General features: G+C 45.6%; 1 protein-coding gene across 1 annotated transcript in view; it reads left to right on the plus strand.

Annotated features, from left to right (window-relative positions):
- STOML3 (stomatin like 3) overlaps positions 1 to 19,904 on the plus strand; it is a 355,332-nt gene that overhangs the window by 248,689 nt on the left and 86,739 nt on the right. Inside the window, exon 7 of the mRNA XM_069639736.1 lies at positions 8,097 to 8,231. Coding sequence (XP_069495837.1) covers positions 8,097 to 8,231 — 135 coding nt within the window. The remainder of the gene's footprint in view (positions 1 to 8,096; positions 8,232 to 19,904) is intronic.

Genomic DNA, 19,904 nt, shown 5'->3' on the forward strand with positions numbered 1-19,904 from the left:
TGGCCTTTATCAGTGTGCTTTAATGTTGGCAGTGAGGTATTCCTCTAAATAATTGTGTTGGTGCAGAAGTTTCAAACATGTGACTAAATACATACTTATTTCCAAACATGATCACTTCCATTGTACTTGAATACACACCATTTAAAATGGTTTCTAGTTCTCAACTCATTTGAGGCGGAGTTTTACAAATGAAAACACTTTCCATAACTACATTATGTCATCTTGCAATGACATTTCCTATCAACATACTTAATGCACATTTATTTGCATTTCTCTCTTCACACCGAAGTCAGCACAATTAGTCCATGTTCTTCTTTGGGTTTTTGAGGGAGTGGATCACAATTCCAGGATTCGGAGAGGAATGTACCTCCTATTCTTCATTAATTAACAAAAGCAACAGATCATAGAGGTGTGTTTGGTCTGCACACTGAAGGTTGTATGCCTTTTGCTCATCTCTGCTGTCAGTTGCCTACTTCTGTCTGCTATGGTGCAAACAGGACTCTCCAAAAAGAGGCTGGGTGAATGTGCTAACACTAACAATGCCATGTGAGATGGATGAGCTTGAGGGGCAGATGCAGAGTTGTATGGTTCAAAGGAAAGCAAGAAATACAGGGACACAGGCAGAGAAGGTGAAGGGGCGAAAACGAAACGAGGAAATGTGTAGAGGCCAGTGAAAAGAGTTTGAGGTGGAGAATGAAGGGAGAAACAAATGATGTGCAAGCATGAAAGGTTGAGGGATTGGAAAGCTGTAGAGGGACATAGATGCCCTGGCAAAGATGTGAGAAATTGGAGCACATGAGAGAAATAGGAGATAAATGGTGGATCATGTGAGGCTGGAAAAAAGGAAATGGAGAAGTTAATAAATTGGAGAGTTGGGAGGGTTCAGTTGATGGAGGGGATTAGGAAAGTGGAAGCTGGAGGGGGGTAACACAAAAGGAGTTAGACTAGCCTATATTATGGCAGATTTGTTTTGGGTACACAGTGATAAGGATTGGGTGAGAAATTGGAGAGAACAGGTGGTGGTGCAAGATACACAGGTGAGAGCTAGAGGAAACTTGTTTTAAAAAAAATAAGCCCACAGTTTATTTCTCATAGTAGTACCAGTGTGACGGTTTTTGATGTGGGTGATAATTGTATGGTCTTTGATTTCTGAAGTAAGTTAATCTGCCACAATCTGCACCCGTTCCTCTATGCCCATAAAAATGGGGGTTGGCTCTAGAAAAGCTAAAACCACAGGCCTTTCACTTACAGTTTTCTGATGTAACATACCGCGCACATGCAATTTGAAGTTGGGATGAAAGGAAGTCTGTTAACATTACTAAGAATCGGTCCTCTTTGCAGATGTCCATCACTTACATAGGCCACAGGGAATTATTTTTGAACTAGTCCCACTCCATTAGGATCTTTGTGTATTTCTCATTTACTATTTGAATAACTTTGGAAGTGTATGATCTTCACAACAGGTTTTTCTCTGTTTCCTAATGGTTCCTCCCCTGTCAAATCCATAACCTGACTATATAGATTATGATCTTCCTTTCCGACATGCCAGCTGATGGACGGGGTCTTGCACAACTTAAGCTTAGTAATGAAAGTGAAACGTAATTCTTGACATATCTGAATTATATAAGGGTATCTGCATGAGATTTGAAATAGAAATAGCACGGCTTCCAGGGCACCCACTGAAACACTTTTTCGAAAGAAGGTAGATCGGAGATCCCATGGAGTGAAGGATGAAGTGAGACCTATTTCCAAGAACTGAATAACATTGATATGGCATCATCGATGGACTAAAAGTATCAAAGGTGGACTGTATTTCAAAATACTACCAACAATACGAGAACAAAGTAAAATTTCATACAATTCTGAGTAGTCAGAATAAATCACACGGGGTAGAACTCAAATTATTTTGAACTAGAAAAACGTAAGGTTGATAAATCTGCTTATGGTGAATCTTTAAAAATGTAGGGGATGGAAGTGGACGTAAAGACACTTATATTTGTCAAAAGATTAAAAAAAAATGGAAATGCAAAGTGAGAAGAACAACATAAAGTTGAAGTACATATGTAATAATAAGTGGGGAGATAATAAAGTATTAATCCAGTTGAACAGTAAGTCGAAAACCTCACCAGGATTGGATGGAAAGCACCCCATCAAAATCCTAGATAGACAAAAGTCCTCTTGGGTGTCTCTTGGGCTTTAGGCTATTTTCCTGAATGAGCTAGGCTCATACTTGTGTGAGATTTGATTGAGAACACATACCTAGATTGGAATTGCAAACTGCGAGCTAAAATTGCATTAACTGTGTGCCCTTTTGAAATCTAAATTACTTAGTGAAGTGTCTGAGAACATTGTTAGTCATTGTGAGCATTAATTGTCCTGTTCGGAAGTTGTAGAACGCTATTGGGCGGGAAACTACACTTTCCAGCTGCCCAAGCATTATCTTAATTGGAGTCCAGGTGCACCAGCGCTGGCACACCAGAAACAAGCCTGTCTTCGCCGTGCCTCAGCATTACTCTTACACATTAAGCGAGTTTTGACCCTGTAACTACTGTACTTTTACTAGGTTTATTTAGCTTTTCTCTTATAAAACCGCAATGGTCCTAGGTGGATTAAAACCAGCTGAAAGACCCTATGTTCTGGTGCTGGGTAGTTGGTCTCCTTTGGAGATGGACAATCATTCTATAAGTTACTCATACTTCCCTCTGCTACCTCACTACCATTGCTAAAATGGGCTACACAAAGAATTTGAACTTGCTATTAGCAGCTCAAAAAGCGAACCGCCTAGGAATAGTAAACAAATATCTACTGAAATCGAATGTCTCGCTAAGCTCAACCCCTGACCTCAGTTCTTCCAAGGCCACAATCACACATGATGTACAGCCCTTGCATTGTCATTTGTCCAACGAAGACAGGCCAGCTATGCTGTTTATCAGTATGAGAACTTCCCAAGCTGCTGATGTGCCACTGAGCAGCTTATTTGTCAACCCACCTATCACCTTAGGTCAAGATAAGGTACCCACTCCTTATGAAGCCCCTGACAGTATGGGCCAGGAGATCTCTAAAACAACCTTGTTCATCTCTAGCCAGGGAACACACCAACAGATCAAATACCCCAGCAATGGATTAATTTCCTAGGTTGGTAAACCTGTTAAATCTTTCAATATAGGAGGTTCCCTGCAAATCAAGGGGCCCTTCTGAATACCTGATCCTTGAATAAACACGCCAGGGATATTCATGACTATATCATTGATAGGTACCTGGATATTCTCTGCCTGACTGAAACATGGATCACAGGGGCCATTGGGCCCATGATTGACCTGGCCATACCCGATGGATACTCCATCTCCTGTAGAAATTGTGAACAGAGAATCGAGGGAGGTGTGGCGATTATTGCTGAAAGGAAGTTCAGATTCTTCACAGCCCTGAGTCAATGCCAACATTGTGAAATCCTACATCTAAAAATTACCACAACTCACTGTAGCCGCTTTAACCTCATGCTGATTTATCTCCCGCCCTCAGAGATGCCAGGATTTAATGAGAACATTGCACAGCTCTTGGGTAAACTCAATAGAGCAAATTGTTCTACCTTATTCCTAGGCGATCTAAATCGCTGGTGGAATAACATTGCTGATAAGGAGGCCTTTGAGTTGGAATTGGCCCTCAATAATATTGATCACCAAGTATTTAATAGTGACTATGCCACAGCTAATAATAACGTGCTCGACTGGGTGGCGGCAAGAAATCTAGACATACACGTCGACAGCACCATCCATTAGTTATGGTCAGATCACTATTTCATTGAGTTGCATGTCAAATTGCAGGCCCCCTTATGAAAAACCAACAGCCCTGTGAAAAAGGTTACTGGACGCAATTTCCAAAAGATACAGCCTTCTGATCTCCAGGGCTGCCTTGACGAAATTATGACCAGCACATCAGCACATCCTTTTGGACGTTTTGGCAGAGTTCAACCTTCTCGATCATGAACGCCTTCTCCTTACCTTGGAAGAGGTAGGCAACTGCTCGAAGGTGACCAGTGAGTTGGTCCAGTCCTTCCTGACGCATTGCATATCTAGAATCTGCTGGGTGGATGTGACATCCCCACCAGCTTCCATCAAGTGCGACATGCCTCAGGGAGCCTGTATATCACCTATCCTTTTCAACCTATACATCCAGCGGAGACTATGACCTCCAACGTACTTAGTCTAATTGAGTCTTGTATGTGACAATAGCTGTATGTGCCTCAATCTAGGTAAAACCGAATTATTGATTTTTGGCTCCACACAGGCTAGGAGTAAATTGAGCCCTGACTACCTGAACTTCAAAATTCAGAACTGCAGTATTTCAGTACTGAGTAAAGTAAAAACACTGGGTATCTATCTCAAACCATCCTTGAGCACAGGAGCCCTTGTAACCCAGGTCTCCTGGAACTTCGCGTATTACCGTTGGCTATTAAGAAACATGCAACATTTTCTCTCGGAGAAGAATTGTGTGACCATAGCCAGCGCAATTATTCTCTCGAGGTTGGACTACTGCAATGCTCTACTGATCAGGGTGAATAACTCATGCCTTCGAAAATGTCAAATTATTCAGAACGATGCCTTTCAAAATATAAAAGTAATACCCAGGAGAATACATATTTCTAAGTATTGAAAGGACCTGCATTGGCTTCCGGTACGTGAGCATATACACTTCAAAGTCGCCACCTTGATCCAACGATGCCTTCACAGGTCTGTCTCTCTCTACCTAAAATCTCTGGTGTCCCGTTACAAACAAACCTGAACCTTGCGCTCATCGTACTTAGTACAAGTTAATTGCCCAAGTTTTAAATGCAGCAACGGCCTCAGAAGATTCTTTACTGTCTCTTCAGATGGATTCCTGAACTCTGACCTGTTGGGGAGACGTTCAGAAGGCCAGCCTAGTTTCTTGGAACAGGATAACCTTCTGAAGAAGCCAGACCAATTAAGGTAGCATTGGCGGCGGTCAAGACTAGGTCTCAGGAGGGGTGAGAGTGATCAAAGGCCCACAATGAGCACACACAGTAAACAACACCACAAATTTCGCTGTCATGTGTAAATATCAAAAAAATATATACATTTATGAAAAGGCCTTTTAAATCAAACACAAGATGAAACTTCAGTAATATTAACAATTCTAACACAACCTTATAATAGTGAACATATATACATTAACTGTTCTCCTAAAGCAATATTAAGCAAGTATGGATCCGCAACCTGTAACAGAAGAGGGTCAAACAGTGCAAATATACTTTAGCAATTCTTCAGGAATCACGTACGATTATCGTAACAGCGCTCAATTGTGCTTTAAAGTACAAAACAGGTCTCTCCAAGGAGCTGTAGTGTCTCAGGAAGGGGGGGGGTGAGGTGATGAATAATAGAGTTCCACTATTCAAGGAGGGTCTCCACAAAAGGGTAGAGTGGTTTCCAGGAATCTGGAATAGGATGGTAGCTCAGGCTACCCTACCTAAGGTGAGTGGCCCGGGGGGGGGGGCACTCATGCGTAAAAGTCTATGGATGCGCTAGGGGCCACTAGTAAGTGTTGCAAGTACTCACCGACCATCGATGCAGACCGGACCAAATTTCGCCAGTCCAGTTCGCTAGCAGGTTCGAGTCCGACAGTTGCGCGTCTCTCCGGCTTTCAGGGGCTGCGTTCCGGGACTTTAGTCTGTGGCGGGACAGTGGCCTTTTCTCCGCTTCTGGGGAAGGGAACGGGCCAGTTCCACTGCAGGTCATCTTACTGCACTGGAGGGCACAGCAGCAAGGCACCCACGAAGCTCATCACCACAGCAGGACGACATGGGTACCACATAGGCTCGATTTCAGGCAGACTTTCCTAGTTCTAGTCCTAGGAATGCTAGGTGTACGACGGTCGGCGGGAGAGTGCCTTCTTCTAAGAGCTTTCGATTCCCAAAGTGTCAAGTCAAGACGCGAGATGCGGATGATTCCAGAGCAAAGGTTCCATACGAGCTGGTCAGTTCACTGGGCGGTCCAGGAACACTTCCGAAGGGGCTTGTTTGCAGCTTAAGAAGGTGGAACCGAGAGTAGTTAGTCCCACTACTCCAAAGGTTTGAAGTGCCCGTAAAGACCTTTTGTGATCGGTGAGGAACAGGGTCTCCGACGGGACAACAGCGGGGTCATGGTGCCAAACCTTCCAGCGGGTCACCAGCGGTTCCATGTTTCTTCAGTTAAGGATACTTGGGCAACCAATAGATCTGCTCACATTCAAGCATCCCAGACGTGGACCAATCATGAACCACAGTGGTCCCAGACACCCCAGCACACCAGACATCCTGGCACCCAGGATGTGTTTTGGAATTAGACCGGTCCAGCCCATATACTGGGTGCACACACACGAGGCATGAAGAAGCCCATGAAAGCCTCGGTTTGCGCTGTGGTCTGCGTAACCAAATAAGAAATTTCCCGCGTCGGCTCGACCTGGGAAAGGCAAAGGGACAAAATGGCCAAAGGACTTTGTGGCATGGCCATTTTAGGCACTGGCCACCGTCCTGGGCCAAGCATAGTAAACGCTGTTTGGACCATTGAAAATAGTGAAAATGCTTTAAAAAGTAACTGCTTCCACCAGCACCAACCTGGACACACTTGTACATTCACCAAAAATCCTTCCAGCTTGTCGATGGCCTTAAAAAAGAAAGATACCCCAGCGCACTGTACTGGAAGGTAGATTGTGCACTGATAAAAAGTTACCAAGAAATGGCAGCAAAGTGGAAGACTTAGGGAAAGAAAGTCTCCCAATACTGACAGTCTGAAGGGCATGTCAGTTTCCCCTTAACAAAATGAGCAAAAGCCAAGTGGAGAACAGCAGAAGGCTGGGCTCCACTGGCAAAAGTCAGGCTAGGATGGTCAGACAAAAGCAAAATGTTTGGGGGTTCACAACTTGAGGGAAAGCATTCACATACACATACATGGAAAACATTCCTAACACTGTCTGCTCAGATAAGACCTGAAACTCACTCCCTCTAAATTTAAGGCAGTAAGAAAAATTGGAGAAGTTTCGATGGTCCTTGAAAACCTTTCTTTTTTCCTAATCCTCCTGTGTAGCAGCTTTCTTAGGCCCAGCTGTTTTACCTCTTGCTTTTGTTTCTGGTGGTGCAAATCCCTGTTTTTGGTGTTATTACCGCCAGCTGTATTAGCCCTTAGTATTAGCACCGGAAACGCCCCATTGGACCCAATGGGGAATGGGGATTTACCGTTAACACCCAACCTGTGATCCGGCGGTAATACCGCCGGATGCTAAGGCTATTGCAGTCGAGTGGTATTCCAGGCACGATACAGCCCAACTGGTGATGAGGCCCTATGTGTTTGCTCAAATAACCAATCAAATAATGATTGAAAATTACATAATATGTGAAGTAGGACATTAATTGTGGATTGCTCCTGTGATTTACATCAAAAGTCTAAATGATCTACAGATGCATTGTTGAACTAATAAAAAATATGCAATCGTAGTCACTCATATGTTTTATGTATGTCTCACATTCAATTATACATGTCAATTCACATGTTTTCCAGTGACTTAATTGAAGATTAGTCTTTTCATCCATACATTTCCTGAGCACATGTTTATAAACTTTCATAAAGTTTTGTGAACGTGAAAACAGCACCGCTGCTTCACATTACTTTAGCAAGCTTTTGAGATGCAACTCTACGGGAGGCGGTGTCCATTGGAAAGCATGACGGTCCATCCAATTAAATCTGAATTACGCACATTGTTTGCTTTCCTACCCATATTGTGAGTTTACCCATCCAGATTGATCTCTTTTGTCTTTATACGTTGTCTTACACTATAATATTGTCACTACAATCTCTGGAGGAGCACTAATGAGGTTTTGTACATCTAAACAACATTGGTCTACTATTTTAAATGACATTAGAAACACATATATATATTCAAAACTATTTAAAGAATTGTAAAGGCAAGCTTAATATTTGTTTGATCATTTTGAGTATAATTCTGAGTGCACACATGACCAATTGGCCTCACTGAAAAAAACCACTACAGTCGTTTTCAGCCTTCCCTGGAGTGGTATTTTTCCTTACTGAATTCATTTTTCTTTACAGGGTATTCTTGATCATGCCACTCACGATTGGGGAGTGAAAGTGGATCGTGTGGAAATCCGGGATGTCCGCCTCCCCATACAAATGCAGAGGGCTATGGCCGCGGAAGCAGAGGCTACTCGGGAGGCCAGAGCCAAGGTACAGTTCAGAGTTTTATAGTTTGAAGCAGCGGTCTCCTTGTTTATGTATTTCCCTGACTGTTGTGGTTAGCAATACGGCCTCTCCGTACAGTTCAAGATTTGCAAGTGATGGTTGAGCTATGAATGGAAAGCTGTTCATGTTTCCAAAGCACACTCAAGCTAGTTTTCTGAAAATCTTCCTTGGTTTCTTACAATTTATTTTAAACAGTATTTACTGGTTGTTAAATCACCAAATGCTTTAACGTTCATAGTTTACAATAAATTGACCAGTACAAACTCCATTACATAACTACCAACATTTCTTAATGTTAGGTTTCAGAAAATACATCATTCTACCAGCTGTTGAACTAATTACATCCATTTTCTACCACACAGATTTTGTCATAATCCAAAATTCTAAAACTACTTATGCACATCTTACACATTATGTAGGCCCAATCATCTTTAAGACATCCATTAGATTTTTAATTTCAGCTACAGATACTTTAAATGTGCAATTCAAATTTCTCTTTAAACAGCAATTTGTCAGTCTGTTTGTGCCATTCAATTTCTGGGATCCTCACATGTTGAGCATTATAGATGTTAGATGACTGATAATTAGTCAGCTGCTAAAATAAACTGGAATTCCATAAGACCCTCATGCATGGCAATATTTTCTTTTTCTGCCAAACTTCAGAAGGTTTCTTTGACGGTGTTCAATTATTTGCAGAGCTTTGATTACACTTCTCTGCGTAAATACCGCTAACGATGTGGAAGGCACATTTCGGATCCTGTAGTATCACTGAATTTCGGGATTGAAACCCTGTGGTCTTTTTCTTCCACTTCCTGAGACCCGCTTGATCAAACCATTTCCACCCATCATACGCTCCAGGTTCTTTGTAAGACATCCAAAACAATTTTCATCAAATCCGCCAGTCATTGCAGACTGCATCCCAATGTGGATCACCCAGACTCTCCAGCCAGTTTACTTCCACGTCTACTTGGCCCTGACTTTTCTCCCTTTGCATTCAAGGTCCCTTTGTAGTTCATCTCGATTGCGACCGTTAGATGAAGAACAAGGGGTGACTCTAAATAACATACAGCCACTTACCTTCCTGTCCACAATGGGGAGGATGTGTTTTTTTTAGATAGACAATTTTTTGAAATGTGCAGGTCAACTCATTCACAAAGATGACCACATTTCTGGAGTGGTGTGTTACCGGGCCAAATGATGCGCTGGCAAGGCCTCTTGTTTGCTTTAGTGTTAGGTGTGCGCTCCACTCACTAATGTATGATTGGCTCATAGCACCTCATCCTGGGAGTGCATGTCATGTGTACTGTAACAAAAAGCTGCTGTGCCACATAAAGAAAAAACTGAAGTATTGGCCAAGACCTTCTAGTGTCTTACACATCCTTCTGCACCCGTTACTTAAAGGCACCGGGGAATGCCTCTATTTTCTGTGCATTTGAAAGTGCATCCCATTTGTGAATATGAGATGCACTTTAAAGTGTGTAGACATACCCCCTTCAGCTCGTGCTTTGTGCAATTGCGCAAATGGTTGGAAGGGGGAGGATCTGAATGTATGCCTCCATGATTTGTGTATACAAATGCCCATTGTGAATGGTGCAAACCTTTTTTTGGGCCATATGAAGATGAGATGATACACGCCCTTCACATTTTTAAAAATATGGGTTTTTGAATATGGCCTAAGTCTGTATAAAGTGCTGGATAGAGATGATTGTATAATCAATCAATGAACGTGAGATTTTGGAAAATCGATTGAATATCCAATTGTATCTCCAGCAACTCTCCTTTACAAACTTCTAGGACTTGAGCAGAGAATCTAACCGTGAGGTTTGAACCCTTTCTTTGCAATGTGTCATCCTTCATATCAAATTGTGACCACTTCATCTTCCGAGAGTTGGGAAGGGTAAAGAATGTTAAAATCACACGTTGTCATTTTACTGCTAGTTAGCTAATAAGGATGTTCTAATGATTCCATACAAGTACAATATGTTTGTTACCCGTAGGGTTATGTACATTCAGAAACAGAATACTAGCTCTCTTGCCTTCTTCCATTACAGGGCACACTCACTGGAGTACCCCCATGTACCCCTCCTCCATCCTTTGAACACTTGTTTACCTTAACACTCTTTCCATTTTATCTCATATCAGTTGAGTTTGCACTCCAAATTACTGACTTCACTCACTTTTACCTAATCTTTGCAGCACCTGCATTTTTTCTTTCTTTCCTCACTTCATCCTTTTCTTTTACCTAATAAATTGGTTTTCTGAATGTTACAGTAATAATGTGCAAATTACCAGATCATAGAGGTTAAAAGTGCTGGCTCAAACATGCTGTTGACATAGCCCTGTAACGCTTTTCTTTGAGAGAGATAATTAACATCAACATGCTATTCAATGAGTTAATGACCATCAGTTGGGGCTGCATATCTAACAGCTTCACTGCCAATTTGACAATGTGATGGAAAACCCACTTATTTGCAAAGATCAGGACAGAATCTATTTGGAAATCCAAACTTGCTGGTTCTTGTGGTCTACATCCCCTCTATTTCTAAGGTCACGTATTAAGGCCTTCATGTTGCACCACTTCTCCGAACTGGCACTTCCTAGATCCGGCTACACCCATTTATGGTTATCTGCACTCTCCTTTCCTACTCTTTTGTTTATCTGAAGGATGGCGGCATGTGGCAATACTGGATAGCTCTCCCTTCACACTACAATCAAAGCCACTAAATCAGGAAGTGCCCTTTCAAACCCCCCGCATTTCTTTAATTTCTACCACACTTTGAGTATGGGTCTGGTGCGCACACATTCACTTTTGGAAAGTATTTTCTTTTTTCAGCTTCCCCATTTACTTCTGTGGGGCCTCAACCATATCTTCCAATGGCTTGGGTGAGCCTTTGGGGGTAAGGTATTTTTCAACCTCAATCTGTTGCTCAGTTCACTTGTACTGAGGTAGTTCACGGGGATTTCTGTCCCCCATATGCATACTTTTAAAGATGCAATCTTCAGCACAACATGGCTAGTCTGGTGTAGTGTTGCCTCTTTTAACTATTTCTGACTACACTACTGTGACCTCATGTATTTCCACAATGAGGTACCCAATTTCTGCACAATGTTGATCCAAGATGACACATCTTTGTGTTTTCAAGTTCATCCCTTTGTTGTTCTGTCCTTTAGCCGTCTCTCCTGTCTGGTAGGGAAGGGCCATATGTGGTCATGCACTTTAGCTAGCTTCTTGCAGGAAGTCAGGGAAGATGATGAATGTATGTGAAGCTGGAACTGGATGGAGCAGCTGTCTGTCCCCAATTCACCTTCCAGCCAGAGTGATCTCATAGTTGCTGGGCCTTTGTTTGGGCTGATGGCAATGCAGGATTGGATAGCCAGCCTGTTGTTGATTGTTGCAGGTCCTACTATTGGTGGACTGGGGCTAACCCCATCCTCAAATCTTGGATTTAAGGAGGAGATCTGGATCCATTGTTTAGTTGTTTACAAATTTCCAAAGACGAAGAGACTGCAGAAGGACGCCCAAGGTCTGCTGCTGAAACCTACATTGGTCAAGTGTATCCACCATCTGGTGAAGCTCCTTCTCTTCTGTGACAGGGGAAACGAGTGCCTGGTACCTCGCTACCTTGGTCTAGTGGGGACTAGTCCTGAGTCCAACTCTGCTAGCCTCTTCTTTTGGATCACAGAAGAGTCGCTTGGTCTGTATCTGGCCTGCATGCACTGGAGAGAGGTCATCTCCCCTGCACGGATTGGATCTTGGCCTGAGGCTGAAAACTGTGTGAGCATTCTCTCTGTCCACGAGTCCTGCCTCTTCATGCCTGCTGACCCCTAACATGGTCCTTTCAACCTCATTCTTCAGCTGCTACATCTTCAACAAGTTTTCTGGACACAGAGGTCCTTCTTCATTGGAATCGCCAGGTCCAATCTGGTGGTGTACCCAGGGTTCTAGGAACCAGAGATTGGAACTGCACTTGGCTGTACCCAACTCCAACAGCAAACGTGACCCCTGCGCCCTGACCTGCTCTGTAGTGACCATTGGACAATGAGACAGTTGTCTTCAATGTGCCTCATTTACCTTGTGGTATTCTTTTCTTCATTCAAGGTTTGAGGGGCTGGCCTGTATACCTGTTAAATTACTCCTTTTACCTCCATTTACTTCCATAAGGAAGCTACCTGTGCCTGTCTTTTGGTGATGGAACCCAAGTCTGGGCATCCTTCCTCTGGTCCCGCTGGTGCATTGGGATAAGAAGCTTCCCCTTTCCATCAAGGGAAATCCAGCTTTGCTCTATTACGAATTCCTGGGCTGATTCTAGGTCTACCGCTTGTATCGAACCCTTTCTTCCCTATGTGACAGTTAGTATTACTTTTACAAAGTATCCCTTATGTAACCAAGAACTGACTTAATCACCTTGCCCACTGGAGACATTGATTCTTGGACAGGGTTTGGACTAGTGAAGTTTAGTCTAATGGTCTGGCTTTTCAAATATAACATATAAGGCCTATATAAGAATTATGACATCTTTTCCTTCACTTTAAGTTATTGTTCCAGAATTGTGTGTGATCTGATACTCGACCTGTGTGAATATTGGGAAGTGGAGGGTTTGCTCCAATTGGGACACCCAACTCAATTGTCTGTGTGTGTAGAAATAGTTATTTCTCCAGCATGGGGTCTGGCATGGATTCACATGCTCATGAATATTCCCAGTTGTCAGGCTGGGAATCTTTGGTAAAAGAAATAACTGTTTCACTTTCACTTACAAACTGTATTTCTCCTTTAAACAAATCACTGTCCTTTGGGTCATAGTGCCCCCATCTAATGACAGCCCTCTCCCTAAGCCCCTCCTCTGGAAGCCATCTTCAGATTATTACTGCACGTTTCAGTGTTGTGACTCCTCGAGTTTGCTGTTTGAGCTCATTCTATGTTTTTTCATGTTTTTGACAGAAAAGGGTACTAGTTTTGTTCCAAAAGAGCCTGTGTGCTCTTTTCTCCAACTGCCGACAGCAGGGGATCTGTTTTCAGTGAATTTCAGTGCCCCTCAATGGTGAAGATCGTCAAAGTTTCCAGAAAGCCATCGGGCCTAATTCGAGCCATCTGACCATGATGAAGGAGGAGGGAAGGTCCCTCTTCAAGCCCTACAACAAGTGTGGGCTATGGAACGTGTTTGTGGAAGACCAGCACCTGCAATGTCTCTACTGCCTGCATCCGGATCATATGGAGGTGGAGTGCGATATATGCCTGGGGTTCTCCAAGAAGACGACGAAGGCCAGGCACATTAGACTGGCGGCATGGTTTAACGCTAAGGCCTCTGCTGCGTGCCCCGAGCAGGGTCATGCCTCACCCAGGACTGGCTGGTCCGAGGATCAGTTTCCTAAGTTCTTTGTGGGCGCCTCATCCGTGGCAGCCCAAGGCCAGGCCAAGAACCGCAAGTCCGAGTCCACCGGGGTCACCACGGAAGTGCATCCAAGGCGGTTATGGCGCGATCGACCTCACCTTCCTCCTCCATTGCCAGCCGTCAATCAAGCTCCTCATCAAAAAGGAAATCGTCTACCCTGGCTAAACTGCAGGAGAAATCCGAGAGGCCGCAGATGGAGGAGAAAAACAACGCCAAACTGCCCAAGCAGGCCAAATGGGCAAGGGCTAAGACTTTGTCAATGATAGAGTTGGTTGCAGCTGTTCTAACGACTGCTAAGGGAGCAAACCCTTTGAGGGTAGCCCACGCAGCACAAAAAAGTATCCTTGCCCCCTAGGCGCAACACAGCCACAGTGACTTTGGCAAAGTGTGCTGGCACGCCAGAAGGGAAGAAATCGACTCAGGCCCCGGTTAAAGCCCCACAGGGGGGAAAAAGGGAGGGGAGCGAAGAGGCCCTGAAACAGCCCTCCACGGCCGTGGAACAATCCATGGAGGTCTCAGCCACAGTTAATGAGGACGATGAGTCCTAGCACACGGTCCACAAGGACTTCGAAGAGGAGGACAACGGAAGCAACCGCAATGATGGAGACAATGGCGCAGGGCCTAGTTTTCCGATCCCGCCAGCTCAGCCGAGGGATGTGTCCCTGGACATTCTGTCGCCCCTTAACACCTTGGTGTGTCAGAGATCCAGACAAGGATGCCACTGAGCCTGGTTCCTCTGGTCCCCCATGCCCCCATTCAGCCTCCAACTAAGAAAAGGAAGCGTCATCCGACGCCTCCATTTCAGCCTCCACCTCTGCATCGGGCCCCCTCTGCCCCAGCAGACCCAGACATGGGTACGGGGACGGACACGGCCACAGCCACGACCATGGACGACGATGATATCATCACAGCGGGCAGCGAGTCTTCGAGTTTGGAGGCTCCACCTAGGGCATCCCCACCGGATAAGGTGGGGTTGTTCCATTCCATGATCACCAGAGCCGTTGAGTTTTTTCAGCTTGTGGCCGAAGAAACCAGGAAGGAGGGTTTCTTGTACCAGAGGAGTGAGTCCAGGAGGAAGGCAATCATGGCGGTGCCCCTTCTGGACAATGTGTGGGATGAGGGCCTGGCACTCATGAAGAACCCTTGCACGGCTCTGACGATAAGTGGCAATTCAAGGAAGGCCCTACTTTTCGGATTGAGGTCCGCCCCCAGAGTGTTCAAGAAATGCCAGGCACTGGTGGCGGACCATCTACGTCCATGGGTATACATGTACACTGGTACCTCAACGACTGGCTCATCCGGGCCCACTCGTTAGAGTTGGCTGTTGGACACAGGGAAGCGACCATCCAGCTATTGACGGATCTGAGGTTCTCCATCAACTATCTAAAGTCCTGCTTGACACCATTGCAGAATGCGCTGTTCCTAAGAGCCAGACTCAATACAGTGTCCTGCCTGGCGTTTCTCTCGCAAGAGAAGGTAGCGACCATTCAGGGGAAGAAGGTGCAGCGGCTGTTGTCGATGAAGACCGCCATGGTGCAAACCATCAAGTCGTTGCTCGGCATGATGTCGTCCTGTATCTACCTCATCTGGCTCTGCAAGCTACAGATGCGACCTACTCAGGAGTGGATACAGGTGTCCGGAAGCTTCGCAGACCAGATCCCGCTTGACGAGGAGTTCCGTCGGGCGATATGGTGGTGGGGCATCCGCTCCAACATCGCCTGGGGCACAGAGTTTAGAACCCTCCATACCAGGAGACTGTCACCACGGACGCTTCCCTGGAAGGCTGGAGAGCCCACATCGGACGTCTGCACGCCGAGGAGAAGGATCTCCATAACATCCTGGAGCTACGGGCAGTCGTCTGGGCCCTCAAGTCATTCCTTCCATCTCCGAAGGGCAAGGTGGTGAGGATCTTCATGGACAACACCACCACAGTGTTCTACATCAAGAAACAGGGGGGCACTCAATCCCCAGTGCGCTCCAAGCAAGGGCAGGACTTGTGGCGCTGTGCCATCAGACAAGAGATGTTCCTTGTTCCTCTTCATCTAGCGGGAGTCAAGAACACCATTGCAGACTCCCTTAGCACTGCTGCCACAAATGGGAACATTCGGCAGGACCAGGTGGACTGCATCCTCATCAAGTGGGGCAGGCCCCAGATCGATCTATTTTCGGCGGCAAACTCCAAATGCAAGAGGTTTGCCAGCAGATTCCACCAACCGAGGAGCATGGGGGACGTGTTCTCCTTCCCATTGGAAGGCCTGTTCCTGTATGCGTTTCCTCCTGCTACGATTCATCAACACACTCGGTGCCAATGCAGGATGATCCTCAACGTGGTTCTGACGAGGCTCATGGGGCCTCCTTAGAGCCAATGCATCAGGCCCCTCTCAAGTTCCTCTCATGGAAAATGGCTTTCCTTGTGACCATCACCTCTGCCAGGAGGGTGGGTGAGATCCAGGCCCTATCCTGCAGCAACCATACCTGACTTTCCATGAATTGAGGATGGTGCTGCAGACGCACCCCTCTTTCATGCTGGAGGTTCCATCGGAATTCCACCTCAACAAGCTTTTGGTGTTTCCTGTTTGTTTTTTTCTTGAAACCTTTTTCACCGGCTGACAGGGCCTTGCACTAACTGGACATTGCTCGTGCCTTGAAGTTCTACGTGACATGCACAAAAGGTTTAGACTTCACAACTGTTTGTGAACTTTGGTCCTGTGAACTATGGGAAGACCTTGTCCAAGGCTTCCATTTCAAGGTGGCTCGGCCGTCCCGGAGCACACTCCACCAGAGCGATGGCTGCGAGAACGGTGTTCCTGTCTGGTGTGCCCCTGCTGGACATCTGCAGGGCTGCTATGTGGAGGTCCATGCACACCTTCACGAGGTTCTACTGTGTCGACAGGGATTCCAGGGAGGAGTCCAGAGTCGGCCAAGCAGTGCTACGCAACCTGTTTGATTGAGGTGAGTGTTACGGAGGTAAGAGTTACTTGCTTCTGTTGAGCCTTGCCACCTCTCGTGGTTGTGTAATGTTGTACTGCTATGTATTTGTTATTCATGAGCATGTGAATCCATGCCAGACCCCATGCTGGAGAAGGAACAAGTTACTTAGCTGTAACTATTGTTCTTAAGCATGGGTCTGGCATGGATTCACATCCGAACCCTCCCTCCGACCCCTCTGTGGCTCTTCTTGGTTATACTGCCACTTTACGTGCTTACCAAATCTGAAGATGGCTGCCAGACCAGGGGCATAGGGAGAGAGCTGTCATTGGATGGGGGCAGTATGACCCAGAGGACAGTGATTGGTTTAAAAGAGAAATGCAGTTTGAAAGTGAAACAGTTTTTTCTTTTACCAAGGATTCCCAGCCTGACGATGGGGAATATTCATGAGCACATGAATACATGCCAGACCCATACTGGAGTGCAATAACAGGTAAGTAACTTGTTCCTTCCCCCACAGCTCCCTGGCTCCGGAGTCTAGTCAGAAAGAAGATAGGGGGTTTGAGGCCCATTTTGCACCTCTGACGTCTAAACAAGTACTTGAAATCCCAAAAATTCAAGATGGTCACGTTTTAACACGTGCTCGGCCAATTGGAGTAGGGGATTTCTTGACATTGTTGTACCTAGAGTATGCATACTTCCATGTCCCCATCCACAAGAAACATTGGATGATCCTATGGTTCGTGATACAAGGCCAACACTAACAGTTCAAGGCCATACCTTTCAGCCTAAAGTCGCCCCCAAGGGTGTTCACAAAATGCCTGACCCCGGTGGTGGCCCACCTGCGGCTGCAGGGCATACATGTATACTTGTACGTGGATGATTGGCTGATAAGAGCCCGCTCCCGGGAACTAGCCGACAAGCACACAAAGGAGACCGTCCAGTTATGGATTTTTAAGTGGACACAGATTTGCTAGGTGCGACTGAGCAGGGCGATATTGCAAGCATCCACAGTGAATAGTGGATTGGCCCTTCTGTCATGGAAGTCCTATTATACAGCGGCACAGGTCTTGTGGCCAAACGCTGGCTAAACAGGGCGGACACTTGCAGCTGGTGAACGATTAAACTGCATGTGCTACAGCCATGTACACCACAGGAAGCGCTAGCTATTCAAGCTGTAGATATCTCACAAGCAATTAAAACCCATCCCATTTTTGGTCCTCCCCTCGCGCAGTGGCATTGTATACGCACACCATCTGGATCCGAGGTGCAGTTTACCCAGTCATGGATTAGTCTACAAGCTTTTCTGTCACATGGCACTCACATAAGTCGGCAGACTTCACACTGGCACAATGTGAGGATTATGGACATATGTGGTGGTTCCGATCTAATATCGTTCCCAGAGGCGATGGGCCTTCTTGGGTTTACAGAGAAAGATTGGCTAAGCTACATGGCCATCTTCTTGGCAGTTCACCACTCTACAACTCCCGCCTCTCGGGCTTCTGAACCGTCGCTGTGCGAGACAAAGATTTGGTGGGATGTACTTGTCTTTCCGAAACTTAGATCATCTTCTGATTTTTGTGTCTCTAATAATCTCAGAAGAAATGTGCAACTAGCCACAATGTGGATTGAGGATCTACATGTCCCCCCTCGTCCCCTCCCCCCGCTACACGGAAGACATATACGATGCCTTTGCAACCACTAAATATGTGTCCTGTAGTCTGAAGCATAGGGAGATGCAGTATAAAATTATACAGCGTTCATTCTATTCCCCGGCTAAGCTACATACAATGGGGCTCTAGCACTCCCCTAACTGCTGGAGGCTTTGTGGGTTAATGGACACTTTCGGGCATGTCCTTTGGTCCTGTCCCGTGTTCGTCCATTTTGACGCACACTCCAGAAGCAAGCTCACCCTGGAGGAGTCGAGCATACCCTTCATACCCAACACTGTGTTGTTGGAGCTCGACAGTGAGGATTGGCATGAAGTGCTGCATGTTGCCTTGTTCACTCCAGCAAAGCCTTATTGATGAGTGGAAATCGCAGACCCGGCTTATCACACACGGACCTGGCTCAGCCTACTATCTAAATTTCTGAATGCGGAGCAAGCAGTCTTGCTTCACACATACTGCGATACCCGCTTGCGCCGAAAGGTTTTGGGAGCTGGCATCGGCACTGGTTTGAACTCTTCAAAATGGTTAGAGTATTTGCCGTACGAACACAGTGACACGCACAGGGTTCTGCTGGCACCACCAATCCTCGTTATTCTTACAGCCACACAGTTATGCCGTTGTCCAACGGTCACCATGGGTAATGAGCTACATGATATGTGGGGAGGGGGCAGGCGCGGGAGCTTATAGGGACGGGTAGGTGGGGGAGGTTCTGTTTTTGCTTTTGTTTTTATTGCGTTTTCCCGGCCATGTGCTATGTTGCTGGGCTGTTTCAAGGACCATATAGTATCAGAAATGTCACTCCAGGACTTAGCATCTGCTATCTCATGTTGTATCTGTTGTAACCTCTTATTTCGTGCGACCAACTGGATTGATCCATGTTATGTATAATGTACAACACCACGTGCACTGCTATGTCTCGAATTTGCGGTCAAAGTTCTTTGTTTTTTTGTTCCTCATAACCATAATAAAAAGATGTACCCAAAAAGGAAAGGAAAGCACAACGGAAACGTTTAATCCGTTTCATCGTCCTTTCAACCTCGAAAGAGCACTAAGAGGGCCTGGAGTGTTAAAGTAAGTGGCAAATGGCTACCACTTTGCCATTACACTTTAAGTTTGCACTCCATGGCTTATGGAATGACTCCCTTAGTCGCTTAAAATCCCTTACAAAGCTATCCTTACCTGGAGGTGAGCTTGAGCTCTTTTAGGCTTAAGTTATGGTTTGAAAATGTTTACATAAAACATTTTTTTTTTAATATATCTTCCAGCAACATCCCCAGACAACACACTGGTCTCGGGAAGGAGTTTAACAAAGTCCACTAACCCCCTTTAATTGTGTCTTAAAGAGCTGCTACGGTCTTTATTATCGGAAGACCCATATTGTGGATCTACCAGGTCCTGAACAGCTTCATGTTCCCGAGTGAGAGCTTTCTGCCATGCATCTTCGCGATTGTACACTCTTCCCTCTTACCCAACTCTGCAAGAATTGTGGTACCAAACAGGTTTCATGTGTTTTTTGTCCTGATACAGAAGACTTGTTCCCTGTCCCCCTTGCTGTCTCTTCATGCTTTATACATGGTAGGAAGCCCTCACTTTCCCTCATGTTTAACCACCCACAGAGACCACGTTACCCCTTTACCGGGACACATCTGAACATGGGTTCCTAACCGTAA

This window comes from Ambystoma mexicanum, chromosome 7q (genome assembly GCF_040938575.1).
Source record: "Ambystoma mexicanum isolate Mex_15411 chromosome 7q, UKY_AmexF1_1, whole genome shotgun sequence".
NCBI lineage: Eukaryota > Metazoa > Chordata > Amphibia > Caudata > Ambystomatidae > Ambystoma > Ambystoma mexicanum.